We start from the raw sequence: 20,214 nt of genomic DNA on the forward strand, positions 1-20,214 counted from the left end.
ATGTATTCGTCGGGAAATTTAGCTATCTCATAAACACTGGTCCTATTTTCCATATGGTTGTTCTTGAAGTCAACAGAAACTACAGCTGTTACCAAAGTAAATCAAAACATACCAAGTAAGAAACTCCAAAGAATAAATACAAGTAATCCTTCACTCCAAGTAACAGGCCCTGCTCACAGCAAGCTGATTCTTGACAAGCCCCACTCACGGCAAACCTGACTTTGACAAACCCCACCCATGATAAGTCCCGCCCACATCAAGCCCCACCCATGATAATCCATACCCATATCAAGCCCCATGCATGATCAGTCTTAACCCACCACAAGCCCCGCCCATGATAAGCCACACCAACCACAAGCCCCATCCATGGCAAACCTTTCATCTGATGAAATGTCATCAGTTAGAAATATTAACCCTGCTTCTCTCTGCACATATGCTGCTTGATCTTTTGAGGATCTCCACCATATGGTTTCATTTTAAATTTTCAGCTGCTACCATTTTTTGATACTGAGGAAGGAGTGGTGCATGTAAATTGATACTCTGAACAGGTGTAAAAGAAACCAAAAAATTCTTGAAATGTCACATCAGATATTATAATATACACCTTGTCAGAAGACAGTATACGCAGGTTCTCAAAAGTAACTAGGATATAGAAAGATAGCCAAGCATTTAGTGGAACTTTTAATGGTCTAGAATAGAGAAAAGTTCTTTGCCAATTGTTAAGAAGAAAAACATTTTACTGTGAACATTAACTGCTCACTGAAAGTTAATGTGAAGCTATTTTCAACAGGACTAATCAAGTAATGGAGTGCGTCTCAAGGGCATTTAATTATAAGTTGCTAAAGATGCATTTAGAAAACTACCCACCATTTCAGGCATTCCACCTTCAAAGTGACACTGATGCATTTTGGTCACTTCAAAACAGAGTGACAAGGATAAATACAAGACCTTGAGCTCCAAGATCTGAATAATAAATTCATGTAACTAGACTTGTTTTCACTTGTGCAAGGAAGGTTGAGAGGAGTTACTACAAATTCAGACCTATTGTAGATAAGATTTTGTACTCAGTACTGACAATCACTGCTGTAAGAAATCTGACCATTCTATGTTCCCTTTGCTTTTTATCTACTTGCAAGATGTCTTAACCTGGAAAAACAGAAGTGTCCCCTTGTAATCTCCATACTGAGGTCTTTCTCAAATGTACTTCTTTATTCCCAGGTTGAACAGGCATTTATTAAAATGAAATTCACTGCAAGTCGATCAACAACTAATTTGCAGATGTGTAGTTCCTTTCATACTGTAAGAGTCACCTGTGGCTCAGTCTCTGAAGGTTATGGATTCAAACACATATATCTTGAGTGATACTAGAGCATTGTATTGAATGAGTGCTGCACAGTCAGAGATTTCCAGGTGAGATGTAAAATCGAGGGCCTGTCTGCCAACTGAAAGATCCAAAGCCACATTTCAAAGTCAAGCAAGGAGAGTTATCTCCACTGCCCTTGTCAATGATTACATACTTGTCAAGCAATGTCACAGAAATACTGTCTGATTATAACCACACTGCTGTTTGGGTGCATTTGTACAAAGTGCTTGCCATGCTTGCTGCATTCCAACAGTTGCCATACTCAGGGTGGACTGGGACTGCTCTAGGATGCAAAAGGTGCTGCATAAGTCTTTCTTTTACAAGCACTGCTTATTTTTCAGTATAGTGAACACAGAAAGTGATGGTTATAATCTGGACTTACTTTAGTTCAAACAGCTCAATTTATATTTGTCTGCTTATCCAAAATTAGAATAGTGCCATGTTTTCCATTTCAATGCAATATCTTAATTCCTTAAAAGATGATCCTGACTGCCTCACTAATTCTGTTACATGACTGTGTGTGACTATATGCTTTATCTTGTTGTTCACAGCTAGAAAGGGGATCAAGAATTCCCCTTCATACAGTGTGTGAGCTGTTTCTCAATTGCTAGGTCTGTTGAACAAATTGGATGTTGGTAGTCAAGGAGCAAATATTAACAAAAACTCTTTAGCATTTTATTTAGTTATTTTGAACTTAGTTTATAGTAATATATTTTTTAAAAAAACAGTCAGTAAAGGTAAGCTTTTTATTTAAAGTTTTTTGGGCAAAGAATTACATTAAAAAAGTTCAAAATATAAGCCAAGTCATGGCCCAGAGTGAAATATATGCAGTGAATTATATACTTAATGTGCATGTAAGCAGATAACCAACTAAATCTACTGCTAAATTGAAAGATGTCAGTCCAAGATCAATGACCTCAAGTGAGAGTGGAGGTTAGAGGAAACTATTTCTACAGTAGACTGATAAACGTATTTAATGAAATCCCAATCCCCATCAAAAACACTGAACAGAGCAATAGGTTAAAAAAAAATTCCAAATGCTAAAAGTATGAAGCCTGATTGTTCATCATTTTATAAAACAATTGTTTTGATATTTCTTACCCAGATTTAGCAGTCAGTAAGTAATGAAGAAGGTCAACTGTACCTTCTTCTTCTGAGGCACCTCTCATGATCAAAGATAACTTGCCTCCACTCAGGTTCTATGGGTTCTGAAATTGTTGATGAGGCCAACGTGAGACCCACAGATGTGCAAGAAGGACAAGAGGTGCCTGCTGGGGTGGGCAGGTGGTGGTTTGGGAGATTGTTTCATCCCCAGGACCTCATACCCTGCATCTTAGGGTTCTGAAGGAGGTGACTATAAAGGTAGTGAATGCACTGGTTGTCATCTTCAAAGATTCTAGGATAGTTTCCACAGATTAAAAGATAGCAAATGTAACTCCAGATGTAAGACAGGACCAAGAAAAGAACAAGAGATCTATGGGCCATTTAGTCTGACATTAATAGCAGGTAAATGCTGGAATCTGTTACCAAGAATGTCATAACAGGGCACTTAGGAAAGAACAATAATATTTATATTTTAGCACAACTTCATAAATGGGGTCATCATTCTTTTGTTTTTCTTTCATGTTATTCATATTTAAAGAATTAAGAATCCATTTTTAATTAAATAAAGATGCTAGGTAAGTGTAACATTAATTGCCCAAAAATTGGATTTCACCTGTTTTGATGTGCTGGATCATTGCTGTGTGTAGCAATAGCTCCAAATCATGATGCAGAAAGAGTGCAAAAACTGTTGTATCAGCATGGTCATATCTGGAAAGGTACGAAGGATCAGTACCTGTGCAGGTATGACAGAAGCAGTGTCGTCGTAATGCAGTTTCTGCCACATTGCTGCGCAGCTCTCAGAAAAGGTTGTCAGTCCTTAAAGGCACTGTCCCCAAGGTAGTCAGACACCAACAGCATCTGCCATAGGGGGAAGGGAGGCTGCAGGAGAGAGGGCATTTCTGTGCTTCCTCCCCCAGTGTCAACTACCCTCTTGGAATCACCTGCCTCACCCAGCCCCAACCTCATGCTGGCCAAACATAACGCTATTTTTTTCATTAGTTCAATTCTCCAAAAAGCACATTGCCAGTTTGAGTACACGCGGCGTATGTTGGGAATATGTATGCACAGTCTCCAGTGCGATTTGGAGCTGCCCTGCAGAGGACCACAATATCAGAGTATTCCTTTAAAGGGCCCCTCAATGAAGAATGCAGCATGTTATGTTCCTCATTTCTTTGTAAATATTCTGTGACAGTTATTTTATGGATGGGAGCTCCAATTAATGTTGTTAGGGCTTGACACCATATTACATGATGATTGACCCTGGACATACTAACGTAGATCAGACGTGCCCAGTTCAGTTTTGCGATTGGCATGTGATTTCATGTGGAAATTATTGGTAATGTGATTTTCTCTGGTTCAAATGAATTTGGGATTGCATAGCAATGAGAAACAAAACATGCAACCAGTGCCCAGGCAACTATGTCAATATAGCAAATGGAGAAAAAGTGGCATCTTGTTTTACAATGAAGTTATTCCTGTTACATGAAAAAAAGACTTGCTTTAATAAAGTACTTTCACAATTTCAGGATGTCCCAAAGCACTTTACGGTCAATAATACTGAAGATTAGATACTGTTGTGATGTCAGAAACATGGCAGCCAATTTGCACAGCATTTCCACCAACAGCAATGTGGCTGTGTTTTAGTGATGTTGATTGAGGAACATATATTGGTCAAGCCTCTGGGGATAGTTCCTCTTCTTCAAAATTGTGACAAGAGCTATTTTCTGTCTACCTGATACCTCTGAGCATGCAGCAGTCCCTAAGAATGGCACTGGAATGTCATGCTTGATGTATAGGTTGTTAACAACTGCAGATTCCTGCTGGATTTTTAAAAAAATGAAACAGAGTGTCCATTGACAATGCTGCATCGGCCAAAGAAGTGGAGGAGGGGCCGGATACAATCAATCGTCCAGCAAATTAAGTTAATTTATTCAAAACAAAAGCCTATTTAAAGAGCAGTGGAAAAGACGAACACCACAACAAATTCTCCCATAAAGCATCTGTAATTTCTTCAGAAAAATGCAGTGATAGGGGTCACTGGCTTGATGGACATATCCACTCTCTTCTGGAATGCAGTCATCACAACATGCAACTTTTCAAACATTAAATTCAGTGGAGAACATAAGTAGATGTGATCTATATGGGTGAGTGATCTAACCCACTAATTTATCACCCAAGTGACAAAGCTGAAAATTTTACCTACTTTTATTCTACTATTCTGAAGACTGCCTACACCCAAGCAAGGAATAGATTGTAGATCTGCTCCCAGCTCTTCAAATAGTTTATGCTGTATCAGAAATAAAGAGCCATCATTTATTTAATTATGTTATAACATCATTTACAATGCAGAGCATTGTTTAATTTTGTAGCTGGGCGCATGATCTATTTTTTGCACAGTCCCATTCTCTGACTTCAGTCTCCAACTCTGATCCTCACTTCCCAGTGTCCCTCTCACCTCTTATCTGCAGTCTCTCTCATCCCTTTTCAGTCTACTTTCACTCTCTTCCCCAACTCACTATATATTCCCATCTTCCACAATCCCTGGTTAACCATTCTTCTCTCTCCACATGCTCCAGGTCTCTGTCCCCATTCTTCGTTCACCCTTGTCCTATCCAGCTTGGCACCCCTCTCTTTCCTGTCATTCTTGGTTACTTCCAATCACTCCTTAAGGGCTTGGGGAATGGGAGTTGGGGAGATGGTGACACACATGCTGTAGTGATGGAGGTTGTGCGAAGGGTTGGAGGGGAGGTCAGATCATTAAAATAGAGGCTTCTCTGGGATGGCAGTCAGTGACATCCCATAAGTGAGTAAAAAAGGCTGAAAGCTCCTGAATTGGGAAGAAATGTACAATGTGACATTCTCCAAGGCTGCTGGAATCAACATGTGGTACGTTCATGTCCTATACTTGGGACAGTCCAAGGAGTGGCAATTAACAATGTACATCTCCAAACACCTCGCTCCACCTCTGTGGTGTCAGACCATCTGTCCACTATGAAGTCTTGTTAGTGGCCATACTGCTGAATATAAACATTGTGAAGATCAAGCTCATCGTTCTCCGTCTATACCGTAAACCCCATGACCTCGACAACAACAATATTCATTGTATTGGCCAGAGTCTCAGACTCATCTTGAATCAGACTACTGTTCAAGAATGGTTTCAACACTGGCATCTACCTGACAATGTGGAAAATTGTTCAGTTTTGTCCTGTCCACAAAAAAACAGGACAAATGCAATCTGGCTAATTACTGTCCCAATCAGTGTACTCCCAATCATCAGCGAAACTGTTGTCGACAGTGCTTTCAAGGACACTTATTCAGCAATAAACTGTTCACCAATTTCCAGTTTGGGTTTTGTCAGGACCACTTAGCTCCTGACCTCATCAAAACCTTGATCCAAACAGGGACCAAAGAGCTGAATTCCATAAGTAAAGTGAGAGTAGCTGTCCTTGACATCAAGACAGCAGTTGACAGAGTGTGACATCAAGAGGCCCTGGTAAAACTGAAATCAACTAACCTTGAAAGGGAAGACACCCCACAGATTGGAATCATACATTGCTCGAAGGAAGAATGTTTTGGTTGCTGGAGGTTAATCATCCCAGCCCCAGGACACCATGACAGGAGTTCCTAAGGATGGTGTTCTAGGCCCAACTATCATAAGACCGAGGAGCAGAATTAGGCCATTTGGCCCATCTAGTCTGCTCCACCATGGCTAATTTATTTTTCCATCTTCAACCCCATTCTCTTGCCTATTCTCCATAACCTTTGAGGCCCTTACTAATCAAGAACCTATCAACCTCCGCTTTAAATATACCCAATGACTTGGCCTCCACAGCCATCTGTGGTAATGTATTGCACAGATTCACCACCCTCTGGCTAAAGAAATTCCTCCTCATCTGTGTTCTAAAGGGATGTCCTTTTATTCTGAGGCTGTGCCCTCTGGTTCTAGACTCTCCCACTACTGGAAACATCCTCTCCACTCCACTCTATCCAGGCCTTTCAATATTCAGTAGGTTTCAATGAGATCCCCCCTCATTCTTCTAAACTCCTGCGAGTACAGGCCCAGAGCCATCAAACACTCCTCATATGTTAACCCCTTCACTCCCAGGATAATTCTCATGAACCACCTCTGGACCCTCTCCAATGCCAGCACATCCTTCCTTAGATATGGGACCCAAAACTGCTCACAATATTCCAAATGTGGTTTGACCAGCACCTTATAAAGCCTCATCATTACATCCTTGCTTTTATATTCTAGTCCTCTCGAAGTGAATGCAAACATTGCATTTGCCTTCCTTACTATCATCAGCATAATGCTCTGCAGTTATTTGCCCAGGCTACTCCAATAGCAACTCCCATATTCATGTCCTCGCCCACCAAGAAGCACAAGGACAGCAGGTGCTCAGGGCCATCACCACTTGCAGGTTCCTTTCAGGTTGTGGACCATTCTAACTTGGAAATATGTTGCAGGTTCTTGTTATTGCTGGGTCTACATCCTGGAACTCCCCACCCAATAGCACTTTGGGATTCATTAGCATATTAAGGGTGCTATATAAATGATGCTGTTAATGGATATCTTAACAGCCTTTCCTCTGACCTGATGGAGTATTTGACGATGACTCTTTACCCCTCCACTTAGAATAGCAACTCAGCATTTACCATTCATTCACTAATATCTGGTATCCAACTTTCATGTTGGGGTTCTTCAACTAGAGGGCTGTGAGTCCATCGTAGATAGCACAATGTTTCTCCTGATCCTAACCCTGAGATTCCCAACACACAATGGTCTTCCTACAATTTACTTAGAACATTTCAGTTCCGCATTTGGAGCTGCCGGGTTTTCATTCGCTGCCTCCACCCTGCTCTCCACTCATTTACATGACTGTGAACCCAAAGGACTGTGCTCACCAATGGAACATTATTCTACCATCCTTCTATTTTACTTCATCCAAAAGTAAAGTACTCAACAGATATATAACAGCACATGTTACATCGTCAACAGGCAAAAAGAAGCAAACAGCACTCACTTCACCTGGAAATTGAAGAGGTAAATCCATACACTGGTTATAAATAGCAAGCTCATTAATGGGTGTGTCCAATGGCACTCAACTATAAATATTTATACCTCTGAATGTACTGCTGGCAAATTGAATGTCTTTAGCATATTTTTATTTTATCTTAAGTCTCCACTTGCCATCACCACTTTTCTATTCCCAAAAATAATTGTTGCCCACTGAGTCACTGGAATTTTGTACCACTTTGATTCTCAGTCTGTCCTGTGTTAGGTTTACACAATTTGGATTTCAATTGATCTCAACGAGTTTGACTAAAGGAGGGGAAGTGGAGGAGGAGGTATGAAGGGGACGTTATGGAAATCATTCAATATTTTGGTCTCTATTGGTTTTCACTGATCCCCCTTGGAGAATGTGAATTGCAAGAGAATTGCACAGGGTTGGGCTTCAATAGGATGTATCCAGAGATGCAGGGGTTGTTTATGCTCATGTATTCAGAATGCTCATCTGAAGGACACAACAAAGGGGCTGTTGAATTATTGGAACTGATGGCCATTATTTCATGTAGAAGAGTTAGAGATGGGGGACAACACTTTCTAAAATAAATAAACTACACTCTTCTAGCATTTACAAAATTCATGTAGATACTACATGATCTGGTGAAGGAGCATGTGTATCGCTCACTTTTGTTGTTTTTTGTTATATGTATCTCAAAATCCCCAAATATTTATTGTTGCTCGCTTACATATTTAACAAATACATACAGACCAGAACGACCATTGTTGTTGCACCTTCTTGCCTGATACTCCAACATGGCACAAGGTGTGAAAATCCAGTCAGCCCGTTGGATAGTTAAAATGTAATTATGCAAATGAATATGGAGAATGGTTGCCACGCTTAAAGGTTTTCCCAGTTTATTAATAATAATAATAATCATAATCATAACTTTATTTACAGCATGGTAACAGGCCCTTCCAGCCCAAGAAGTAGAAGTTCATTTATCTTATGTAAACATTAAATTATCCACTAATTTTACAATTACTATCATTTAAATGTGCAAAAAAAAATCCTTCTAAGTTTGGAATCCAAAGAATAAGAATGCCAACTCCATGGGTTGTGCTGGGGACTCAGCAGATTGGCCAAGTTTGGCAGTTCTAGTGTAGGTTTCATAACATTGTATTGCATGCTCACTTTAATTCTTAGATCCCTTCTGTACAATCCTGGCAATGTATAGATATCTCTTGATTTTAGACTTGCAGTTAAAGTTCAGATGTGCAAGAAAATTTTGAATTTCCTTTCAAGTTCCATTCAGAATCACTTAATCAAGCATTTCTCCAGAAGATCTAGAAGTGTCACTGGCAAGACAAGTGGCAGAATGGAAAGGCTTCATGTCTGGCCTCGGATCCTGCCAGACCTATTTGCAAAATTGGCCTTGGGCTGGATATTTATGGTGCAGTGTTTAAAAGGCTTCACAGTTTCCTTCCCTCTTCATTTAAGGTTTCCAGGCCATTACCTCCAACAAGGTAAAAATAACATGATGAAAGGCTGCTCAAGATCTGCATGGCCTCTTCAACATCTAGTGAAATATCAAAGAACAATTTCTGATGAGAGATATTTCCTTCACTGCTACAGAATCTCATTGATCCTGCAATCTAAGTTCTAGGAAAAAGCATTCATCTCCATCTTAGGATACTAGTTTGTTGTCTGATCAATCAGTTGCCTCTGTGTGTATTGAGCTTCACAGCTTTTCAAGCCACACCATTCCAAATAATTTTCTGCCCAAATCGGAATTCAGTCAAGAAGAACATACTTTTAATAAGAAATGATATGACCACCATGAATGGAAAATGTGTTTAACAAAGAATTTTAGCCAGAGAATGTTCCATTAAGTTCCAATAGTTTGTTCAAGACTTTTTAGATAAACTCTATAGACTGCACTGTTATCTAACCATTTAATATTCATTACTGGATTTGAAGCAAGTAGACTATCAGCATTCATTTGTCCATCATTATTCTGTGTAGTGGTAATTATACAATAATACCATATGTTAATTCTTCATGGTGAGCTGTGTCTAAAATTGGATAATTCAATAATGATATGACATTACCCTCCCTAACTCTGGAACCTCCTGCAGTTCTACAGCCTGTGAAATCTCTGCATTCTTATATTCTGGTCTCTTGTTAATCATTGTGTTACTGGTGGCCATGCTCTCAGCTGCCCAAGTTCTAAACTCTGTAAATTTCTCCCTAAATCTTTCTGTTTCTCTACCAAACAATCCTTGGTTACTGGTTCCTAAAAGCATAACTATTTGATTGCATGGCCTAGCCTCTCTTTTAGTGCATTAAAACCAGTGTGCACCTCGGAATGTTTTACTCCATTAAAGGTGTTATATAAATTGGAGGTGTTGTCATTGAACCATTGCCTAGTTTTGCCTCCTTGATCAGAAGAAACAAAGCAACATTATGCTTATATTGTCCCCACTGGAGTGTTTTCACGGCTTGAAAGGGCTTGTTTTCCTTTAGAAATCTGTGTCAAGGGAATTCACTACCTAGCATAAATCTAATTACACATTTTTTAAACATTAATTTGATTGTTTTTCCCAAAATAATTTACTGGTTCTGTTCCAATGTTTAATTTGATTAAGTTCAAATTAAATTTTATTTCTTTTTATTTCTTGAAACAAAACCTGTTATTGACTACAATCACCATGCATAAAAGTAAGTTTCCTTATCCCTCACTCATGCTTTTGGAGGCATACAATGAGTAAACGTTTTCTCTCCATAGAACAGAGTCTAGATCACAGAATGCTACATCAAATGGATATTAATAGGCAAACTATAAGTGAAGCACACTTGTGACAAAGAATAGAAAAAAGCACTGTATCATTCTGTGTAATGCAGAACATTTTAGGATCTGGGTAAAGCACACATTATTTCAGTGTGTCAAATTTTGGATATGATGTTCAAGTGTCAGCCCCCACAAATGGATGTAAAACCTCATGGCACTCTTCAAGGAAAAGCAGGGGCCAGCATCTGACCTCAACCGGCTACAACTAAGCGGTTTATCTCAATGCTGTTTGTGGCTCATGATAACTGGAAATTGGATGTCACGTTTGTCGACATTGTAATAGTGACAACAATTCAGAAGTATTTTGTTGACTGTGATGTATTTTTGGGTGAACTTAGAAAGTACAATCACAGTACATATTCTCAAATAGACTTCAAGTTCTTTCATTCATTTGGTCAATCCAAGATAGGTTTCATCCTGCAAAGAAGTAACCTCAGTAAAAAATTGCCTCAAGCTGCTTAGGCGACAGATTTTAATGACTAAAGAAATAAGCACATGTCATTCTGAACTGATAACAGAAGAAAAATAACAGAAGAGTTTTTCAAAAGATTATAAGTGACTTTTCTTCAATGAACTGATACGATACTCAGTTCTCCTGTAGTGAGTATGTTCAGTCCTCAGCAGGAATGAGTTTACACGAGTGAAGCTCAGCTCAGAATTGGCAGAACCAATCAACTGGAATCTGTTGTCCTGCCCTGAGACTGCCATTTATACACTTGGATTACAGAATGCCTGGTGATCCTCTTGCCAAGCCTCTGGACATGGCAGCACATGTTGCTTATTCAAATGTTTGGCTCCAAAATAACCTGTGCATTCTTCAGCTGAGGCAATATTTCTGTTAAAACACCTCACAAAAACAGCCAGCAGCAGACTGCAAACTCAGCCACATGCATCCACATAGACACAAACACTTTGCATAGAATTTACAGCTCAGATAAATGCCAGCCAATTCAACAGGTCAATGCTGGTGTTTATGCTCCACAGGAGCCTCTGCCCACTGGATTCATCAAATCTTATCAGCATAGCATTCTACCCTTTTCACTTATTTACTTATCTTCCCCCTAAATAAATGTATGTTATTCACTTCAAGTACTCCTTGTGGAGTGAGTTCCATTCTCATTGTCTGAGTAAAGTGTGTTGATAACAGACCTCTTATTTAAATAAATTAGAAACCTTAAAATGAAATGCTCTGCCTCCCTCAATTTCATGCCATTTTAGAGAAGAGGCTTATCATCAATATCACAACGTTTAGAAAATAATAATATGACTAAGTACATTCAGCAAGGATTTATGAAAGGAAAATCACGCTTGGCAAATCTATCAGAGTTCTTCAAGGATGGGTCTAGTAGAATAGATGAGGAGGAACCAATTGACATGGTATATTTGGATTATTAGAAGACTTTTGATATGATCCCACACAGGAGATTGCTGAACAACCTGCTAGATGCAATACTTACATGGTCATAATCAACAATGGAGATAATCAACTTAAAGAAAAAAAGCTGAGTATTTTTTTAAATGATGAGGGATTGGGAAACGTTTATGTTCAAAGAGACTCAGGTCTGTTTGTACACGAGTCTCTGAAAACAAACATACAGGTAAAACAAGCAATTAGGGTGGTAAATGGTATGTTGGCCTTCATTGTAAGAAGAGATGAGTAAAGATGTCTTACTACAATTATACTGTATAGCTTCTTGGTGAGAGCACACATGGAGTCTTGCATACAGTTTTGGTCCCCTTAAAAGCAGACACTGAGAGAGTGCAGCAAAGATTCATTGGACTTGTTCCTGGGATGGTGGGACTGTTATAAGAGGAGAATTGAATAGGCTATGACCCCATTTTCCGTAAGAATAAGAGGTGATATTAAAATACACAAATTTCTTACAGGGCCCAAATGGGTTGTTGCATGGAAGATGTTTCCCCTGACTGAGGAGTCTAGGACCAGGTGGGGCACAGTTTGAGAATTAGGATTAGACTGTTTAGGACTGAGATGAGGAGAAACATTTTCATTCAAAGGGTGGTGAACCTTTTGGAATTCTATACCTTGGGAGTGAGGGGATTTTGGAGGGTCAGTCAATGAGTTCATTCAAAACTGTGATCTGTAGATTTCTGGGCATTGAAGGAATCAGAGGTGTGATCTTGTTGGATGGCGGAGGCTGAATGAACAACTCCTAATCCTACTTACGTTATAGTGTCATACAGTCACTTCAGCCCACCAACAGGTACCCGGCTATACTAATCCCATTTACAAGCACTGGGTCTGCAGCCTTCAATGCCTTGCCAATTCAAGTGCTTATCCAGATACTGAGAGTACCTACCTCCACCAACTCGTCACTACTCCCGACACCAGGTGTTCTTATGCACCATTAAACCTGCTGGTCTGACTTGTTGCAAGAGCCATCATGAGAAACAAGTTTTTTTTAGTACAAATTGACACAGTGATTCATGGCTAGTGAGAAAAGTGGCGTAGCTATTCACTTTCCATATCATCAAAATGTTTTTGAATTTTCAATGACATTTACAAGCTGACATATTTTGTCAAAAAAGCTGAAAAAATCTTGTGCAAAAGTGGATGTTTGGATTGAGTTGGACTTGCAAGGGAAATGCAGGTCGCTGTATTGTCAGTTAAATTGAAAGAATTATCTTTCTGCTATAACATTGGAGAATTTACAAGGTTCATCCATATTACTGTGATGTGGTTAATTTGCAAGGTTCATCACACTCCGTTGGTTACTGTAAATTGAACGCAGATAAGGGACCCTTTCTCTCTTTCTTTTGTCCTGATCAGTTTCACTTTGGGAACTGATACAATCTGCTCCCGCAAAGAGATCGAAGGAGACTTGTTAATTGGGTAATTTTGCAATCCGGTATAATGTGAAGATTATAAATAGGAGAAAGATATAATCTATATTTCCCCCACCCAGACTGCTTTCAGTTGCTTTCTAGCGAATGCATTTGGAATATAAAACATACGATAAATAAACAGATTGTTCCCGTCTCCCTGATTAATATAATTTCTTTCCAATACGCAAGCTGCTTTATGTGTGCGGTTTGTACCATCTGCGAGCGGAGTCGGGGGAGTGGTGGGGATCGGAGTCGGGGAGGCTTGCGCGGATCGTGGCCGCCCCTCTGGCCCGACCGGCGTTTCGAAGCAAGCACCCGTGCCGACCACCTGAACCACCGCCCCCCCCCCCCCACTTCCTTCCCTCCCTCCTCCTCCTCCCCCCCCGGGAGCGGGACTGGGGACCCGGGACTCCACTTCCCCTCACGCTCACTCCATGAACGGCGAGGCACCTCATCGGCGTGTGTTTAGCAAAACAAAATCCTAAATCCCTCCCTCTCCCTCCTTCTCGCCCCTAAAGTAGTCATGCAGTAAAGACCACCCCCCCCCCCCCGGGCTGGTGGCGAGCGGATGCTGTCCGTCTCCACGATGCAAAATTCCCCCAGGGAAGCGGGCGGGCTCCTAATGAGCGTCCACCAGCTAACACTCCATTAGCACCACTCCAAATCGAACAGCACCAGGGTACAGCCTTTTTGTAACATATATAAAAAAATTGCAATAATGTTTCATTTTATTGAAGTCTCTGCTGAAGATGCGAACAGAGCGGAGGTGAAGTGAGTAGCGAGCGCCCGCGCCCTGCTCACACCCCTCACCAACTGTCCGTCACATCTAATGTATTCCTTTTGCAGGAACGAGTCTACCGGCGCCTGGTCCACTCTGGGATGTAAAACTGTGCTTACCGATGCATCCCACACCAAATGCCTGTGTGATCGCCTCTCGACATTCGCCATTTTGGCTCACCAACCCCGAGAAATAGTAAGTAATAAAAAAGAATAAGAATTAATAAATTCCATATTTTTTTTGAAAACAGAACTGCCAGATATGATAATTTTTCGCCCCCATCTCCTCCCCTCCCCGTGTGCTAAAGCAGCTGTAAGGACGGGCCCCGCTGCTTATCAATCCTCTTGTCATGTGGGGTTAAGTAAATAATTGATTACTGTGTTACACCGGGCAAAAATAATAATCTGTGACCCTACAGTGGGAATAAAAATATAATGATGGGATCACCTGCTCCAGATCACCCGATGAGCAGGGTGCTTTTTTTTAACTGTCTAGATTATTAGGGTGCTTTGGAGAATAAGTGGATTTATTGCTCTTGTGTATTTGATCCCCCCCCATCCCCAGATTTGTGACATTTTAAAATGCCTTTTAAAAAGTAATCGTGAAATTCCGACACATCACTGCAAAGAGCTGAGAGGTGTCCGTGTGTTGGGGTACCGTGCGCTTAGAAGGGTTATGTTTGCTATTTGTAATCCTCCACGTTTTCACTGTACTTGTAATTCTCAACCATTGCAAAGAGAGAACTCGCGCGTTTACAAGTGAGAGGAAAATATCATCTTGCTACTGATTAATCGCCCACCGAAAAGCCAAGGGTATCAGCAAAAATTAGCAGTTGTGGGGGTGGGGGGGGGGAGGAGGCAAGATTAGACCACCTTCTTGTATTTGCCCCATCAGATGTACTGCTTCTGTCTGCTGGGTGAGATGTGTAAAGGATTAAGGGGCCAGGCCCCAATGTCTGTTGCTGTTGTGATTTGAGTAAAAGGCACTGATGAATGTTCCCCTTGGAAAGAACTGTCCCAAAGGTGCGTGGGTCACCTTGTAAACTTGGTCTTTGCAGTGATGATACTTGGTGCTGCCACAATGTTTTAAACATGCCACAAGGTGTTGGTTTTGTGCTGATGCAAATTCTCCCATTAAGTGAAACCTTTGGGTAACAGCAAAAGACCAGAGACCTGCCGGACTGTGGGGCAGGAAAGTAAACTTTTAAAAATGATCTCAGACTATCTGACATCCATTTTCCAAAGACTCAAGTAGATCATAATTCACTGGCCCTGTTTTACTTTGGCAGCCGAGGTTTTATTTTAATGGCCACTCATGGGGCCACACTTGAGTGTCCAGGAGCAGAACCGTGCCTTCCCATTTTCCACGTCAGTAAGGGATGGCGACACAAGTGTCCTCCCACTTGCATCACTCTCTGCTATGGGTGTTGCATTGGCTGCTGGAGTTACAATCACCAGATGAACTGAGATTCAAGGAGTTAGTACAGGTTCTGGTTTGACTAACACCAGAATTTTGGAATAAATCTGATGAAAAGTTTACGGTCATCAAGCTGTGGTTGGTTTCAAGTGAGATTGTGCACCTAATTGATGACTGGGGTGAGACCTATTATAAATAACCATCAATCACCTGTCTTTTTTTTGCCGTAGTCATTAAAATCTGTGAGGATTTGCATGAACATTGTAAGAATACAATGGGATTGGTATAAATGGGTGCTGAATGGTTGGCAGGGACTAATGGACCAAAGAGCCTGTCTCCATATAACTCATCACTTGCATCTGGAGTTTACAAGTTTTCTGTGTGACCATGTGGGTATCCTCCAGGTGCTCTGGTTTCTTCCCACGTCCCAAAGAAGTGCTGGTTGTTAGGTTAATTGGCCGCTGTCTATTACCCCTAGTGTGTTGGTGAGTGGTTGGATAATCAACAGAATAGGTTACAGGGACCTAAATGGGGGGGATGGGATTTCTGTGAGTGCCAGCACAGTCTCTGGCTGACTGGCCTCCTACATTGTGAAAGTTATGAATAAATGCAAAAAATAAAATATTGCAGATATTGGAAACCTGAAATAAAAGCAAAGCGATGGGAATATTCAACAAAACACATTTTCTGCCGAGAGGGAAACACAGTTAAAGTTTCAGGTTAATGATTTTTTTTTATCAGGTCTGGAAAGTTGTTGCAGAGAAGAACTAAAAGGAAAGAGTGGAGGGTGGGAGAGATTAACAAACAAAAGTTCTTTTACAGAAGGTGCTTGGGAAGGGGAGGGGCTCTTGACAGTGATTATGAAGTGGATCATTATTGAGCAAGAACCGACCCTCCAGAATGCTGAAAGAGGAAGATGTGCTTGAGGTGACATCCTGTTGGAGGTGTGGGAACTGGTGAATGATGATCCATTGAATGTGTCGGCTTGTGGAATGGAAGGCAAGGAAAAAGTGAACCCTACTGTGCTTCTGGGAGGGAGGAGAAGTACTGAGAGCAGAAGTGTGGGAAATGGAGCGGACAGGGCCGAGAGCCCTGCAAGAGAATTCTCAGCTGAGGAGAAAGGAAACCACATCAGAAGCACTGGTGTGGAAGACAGCAGTGGTAGAAATGCGGTGATGGAGCTGGGGTAACTGTGAGAATGGAATGGTAGGAAGCAGGGTGGGAGGTAGCCAAAGTAGCTGCGGGAATCTCTGAACTTGTACTAGGGTACTGGTAACTAACCTATCCCCTGAAATGGAGAGATGAGTCAAAATGCAGGAGGAGTAAAAATTGTTAGCAAAATTGATGTTTTCTAATTCAAGGCGAGAGCAGGAAGCAGCATTGATATAGTTGTCAAAGTGCCAGGAAAAAGAAATGAGGAAGAAGAGTTAAGTAGGACGAAAACAAAGAATGTTCTACATACACCAAGGGGAGGCTGGTATATGTAACACTGGTGAAGTTTCCCATTGCAGCACCTTTCAGGGGAAATGGGTTGAGTCAAAAGAGAAGTTGTTAGTTGTAAAAAGGCAAATAAAACCCTGCAGATGCTGGAATTCTGAAATAAAAGCAGGAAATGTAGGTCAGGCAGTATCTGTGGGTTGATGCTTCAGGTTAATGATCTGATGAAGGGTCACCAACCTGAAACACTACCTCTGTTTCTCTCTCCACAGATGCTGCCTGACCTGCTGAGTATTTCCAGTATTTTCGGTGTTATTTCAATGTAAGAATAAGTTTGGCCACATGGAAGGCATTGCAGAGGGGACTGATTTGGCCTTCAATCCTGAAAGAAAGCAGAAGGCCTTTAGGTCATCCTAGTTGTGGGTGGCAGAAAAGAAGGATTGCTGAGACTGCATAGATATTGCTATCATAAATGCTGTAGGAGGAGATTAGCCGCCTTCTTCACAGAATGGAAGGCAAAGTCATCTGACTTTGAAATTTAAATACGTTATCAGTGTGGTGAATCAGCCTTGAGACTTTAATTTAGGCCACAAAACAAGTATACTGGTTTAATAAAATAGGAAACTTCCCATCTCAGTTAAAGGTTTTTTTCCCAACAAATGACCTATCCCAAACCCTGTTAGAACAGTTCGAATTTTGTTTCATAGAGAGATGCAACATGGGAAAAGGCCCCTTGCCGACCATCAAGCATCCATTCGTTTCCCTAATTCTACCCTAACCCAGTTTATTCTTCTCACATTCCCATCAACTACCCCAATTCTATCCCTCGCACACATCTGTAGTGACGAATTAATTTACCAATCAGCACATTTTTAGAATGTGAGAGGAAACTGGAACATCTGGATGATACCCATGTGGTCACAGGGAGAACATGCAAACTCCACACAGACAGCACCAGAGGTCAACATTGAACCCGGGTTGCTGGAGCCGTGAGGCAGCAGCTCTAATGACTGCAACACTGTGCAATCTGTTTGTATTTTTTTTGTTGGGCAGGCATGTATAACTGTTGCAGTTCCTTCCTTTGTTCCTCACAGTTAGTGGGAATTCCACTTTTTGGAGCTAGCAAGGCTGCTCACAACATTGAAGGAAAATACTATTTCTATTGAATATTGCCCACAAGCCTCTATTGGGTAACTCGTGAGCCCTATTGCTGCTTCTGTGACATTAGAAGTCCACTCTGAACCTCCACACTAAATTACTTTTTGGCTTCGTAGCTTCATTGTTCATAAGGTGTTGGTAAATTTAAAGCTTAGCATTTAATTTTTCAGTTTGCTGTTATCAGCCCTTGGCCCCCTCTTCCCATGACTCTTACGGAAGTGATGATACACTTGAATGTGTTGCTGAAGAGTGATCCTCTTGTCTGTTTGCAATACTTCCATCAAGTTTATCGTCATGGGTATACATACGCAATGTATAAGCGCAACAAAGCTTAGTTTTTTTCAGCACAGTGTATTATAAGCATAAATTACAAAAACAAATTAACATAATTTATACATAACTTGTTTTTAATTATTATAAATTATATTATTATACACAATAATAACTGGTTATTATTGTGATGCATTGATAGGATAAAATGCCAGAGATTTCATTCTTTCATGTCCACATTCTTGTTAGATGCTTATAAATATAATGTTAGAGCACTGCAGAAATGTTCAGATCAGCATAGAGGCTGATGCAAGTGGAGTTAAACTCCATTGGAGGAAGGGGATATTATGTTTTCCCTTGTCTTTCCTATGATGTCATGAAAGGATAATCCTGGGGAATGCAAGCTCAGCCTACTCGACCAATGGAGGTTGTGGCACCAAGCTCCATTCCAGGATTTTGGCCTTGAGTTTAGGCCAGTCAATGGCCAGAGGTTTTGAAATCCCTGAGTTCTGGTTAACCGGTGCTCAATCCCAGTGGCTCAGTTTCATTTCTCTCAAATGTGCCAAAATCCACATTGTGGAGATGTTGCACATTGGAACTCTAGGATCAGTTGCTACAAGCAGCTTGAGTGTTATGCTGATCGCAGGCTACTTATGTGTAACTAGAAGCTTACAGTGTGAAATTGTGATCAGTGAAAACGAAAGTTTGGATGACAGATGTGGCAATGATCCAGTGTAGCATTGAAAGAGTACTGCATAGCTGAAGGTGTTGTTCTTCTTCATAGATAATGACAATAACTTACATTTTTATTGCTTGTTTAATCATTCCAAGACATTTCATAAAGCTGAGTATCAAAGAAAATTTGACGGCTGTCACATAAGGAAATATTAGGGTAGATAACGCACAGTTTGAGGGCAAGTGGTTGATTTGGAGTATTTGAAAGGGGCAAGGAGGTGGAGAGTGAGAGAGGTTTCCTGAGAATATTCGAGAGCTTGGCACCTTACCATCTGAAGTGGGGGACCAATTAAACTTGACGCTGCTTAGCTCAAAACTGGAGGAGTGCAGGGACCACTTAGAATGAAGCGTGCATGAAGTTGCATAAAAAGGGATAGATGAGACCATCAATGGATTTAAAAGAGAATTAAACTGTGGTTCCACCTGTTACTTCTGATTGATGGTTTAAAAATTGCAGGAAATTATTTAGTAAAAGCACAGTGAGTTGTAATAATTTAAGAGTTTTGTGTGGCACATGATAAGTTGTTGTACAAATAGTAGTGTTCATCTAAAGTCTTTGCCACATTGAACACCCACTGTAATAAATGTTTAGTGTGGGAAGCAGCCTTCACTGTGCTTCTTGTCTTTGTACAAAACATCCCATACACAATCTATTCCAAAATTGGAACTAAAATACCAGTTTTAAATTGGATTGATTTTGGAAACAAAAAAGGTGCCAGGATTTGTTGCCACATCTTGTAAGAGAGTCAGACCATCTTCTTTTGGTTCGTTAATGTATCAGACATATTGTCTTGTGTAAAATGCTGGAAGCAGATAGTGGGTCAAGAGAAACAATATTTTGGGTCTGATATCTTTCTGATTTTATTTCAGATTTCTAAGATCTGCAGTCTTTTATTTTCATTGATATGTCTCATGCTGATTTAGTGCTGTGCTTTTTATCTTCTTTACCTCCATCACCCTACCCAATCTTGTTCCAGCTCTTTTGTATATATTAATAATCTATTTTGGGGCAAAATTGACAAGTGCTGGGTTGGTGGAATTGTCGTTTCTGAGTCAGGAGTTTGTATGTTCAACCCTGACTTGAACAGCTGATTTGGAAGAACAACTTAATGCTGACCTGAAGGAATGCTTCATTGTTGGAAGTGCCACTTCTTTAAACCAGATGTTAAACTGAGATTGTATCTGAAGAGGTGCCATTATTCAGAGGTGAATGATGTTCCAGTGTCATGGTCATCAAGACTGCTATTTCTTC

General features: G+C 40.7%; 1 protein-coding gene across 1 annotated transcript in view; it reads left to right on the forward strand.

The window, feature by feature from the left end:
* LOC127575107 (adhesion G protein-coupled receptor B3-like) overlaps nucleotides 1–20,214 on the forward strand; it is a 609,306-nt gene that overhangs the window by 463,024 nt on the left and 126,068 nt on the right. Inside the window, 1 exon segment of the mRNA XM_052024767.1 lies at nucleotides 14,015–14,141. Coding sequence (XP_051880727.1) covers nucleotides 14,015–14,141 — 127 coding nt within the window.

Source organism: Pristis pectinata, chromosome 10 (assembly GCF_009764475.1).
Source record: "Pristis pectinata isolate sPriPec2 chromosome 10, sPriPec2.1.pri, whole genome shotgun sequence".
Classification (NCBI taxonomy): domain Eukaryota; kingdom Metazoa; phylum Chordata; class Chondrichthyes; order Rhinopristiformes; family Pristidae; genus Pristis; species Pristis pectinata.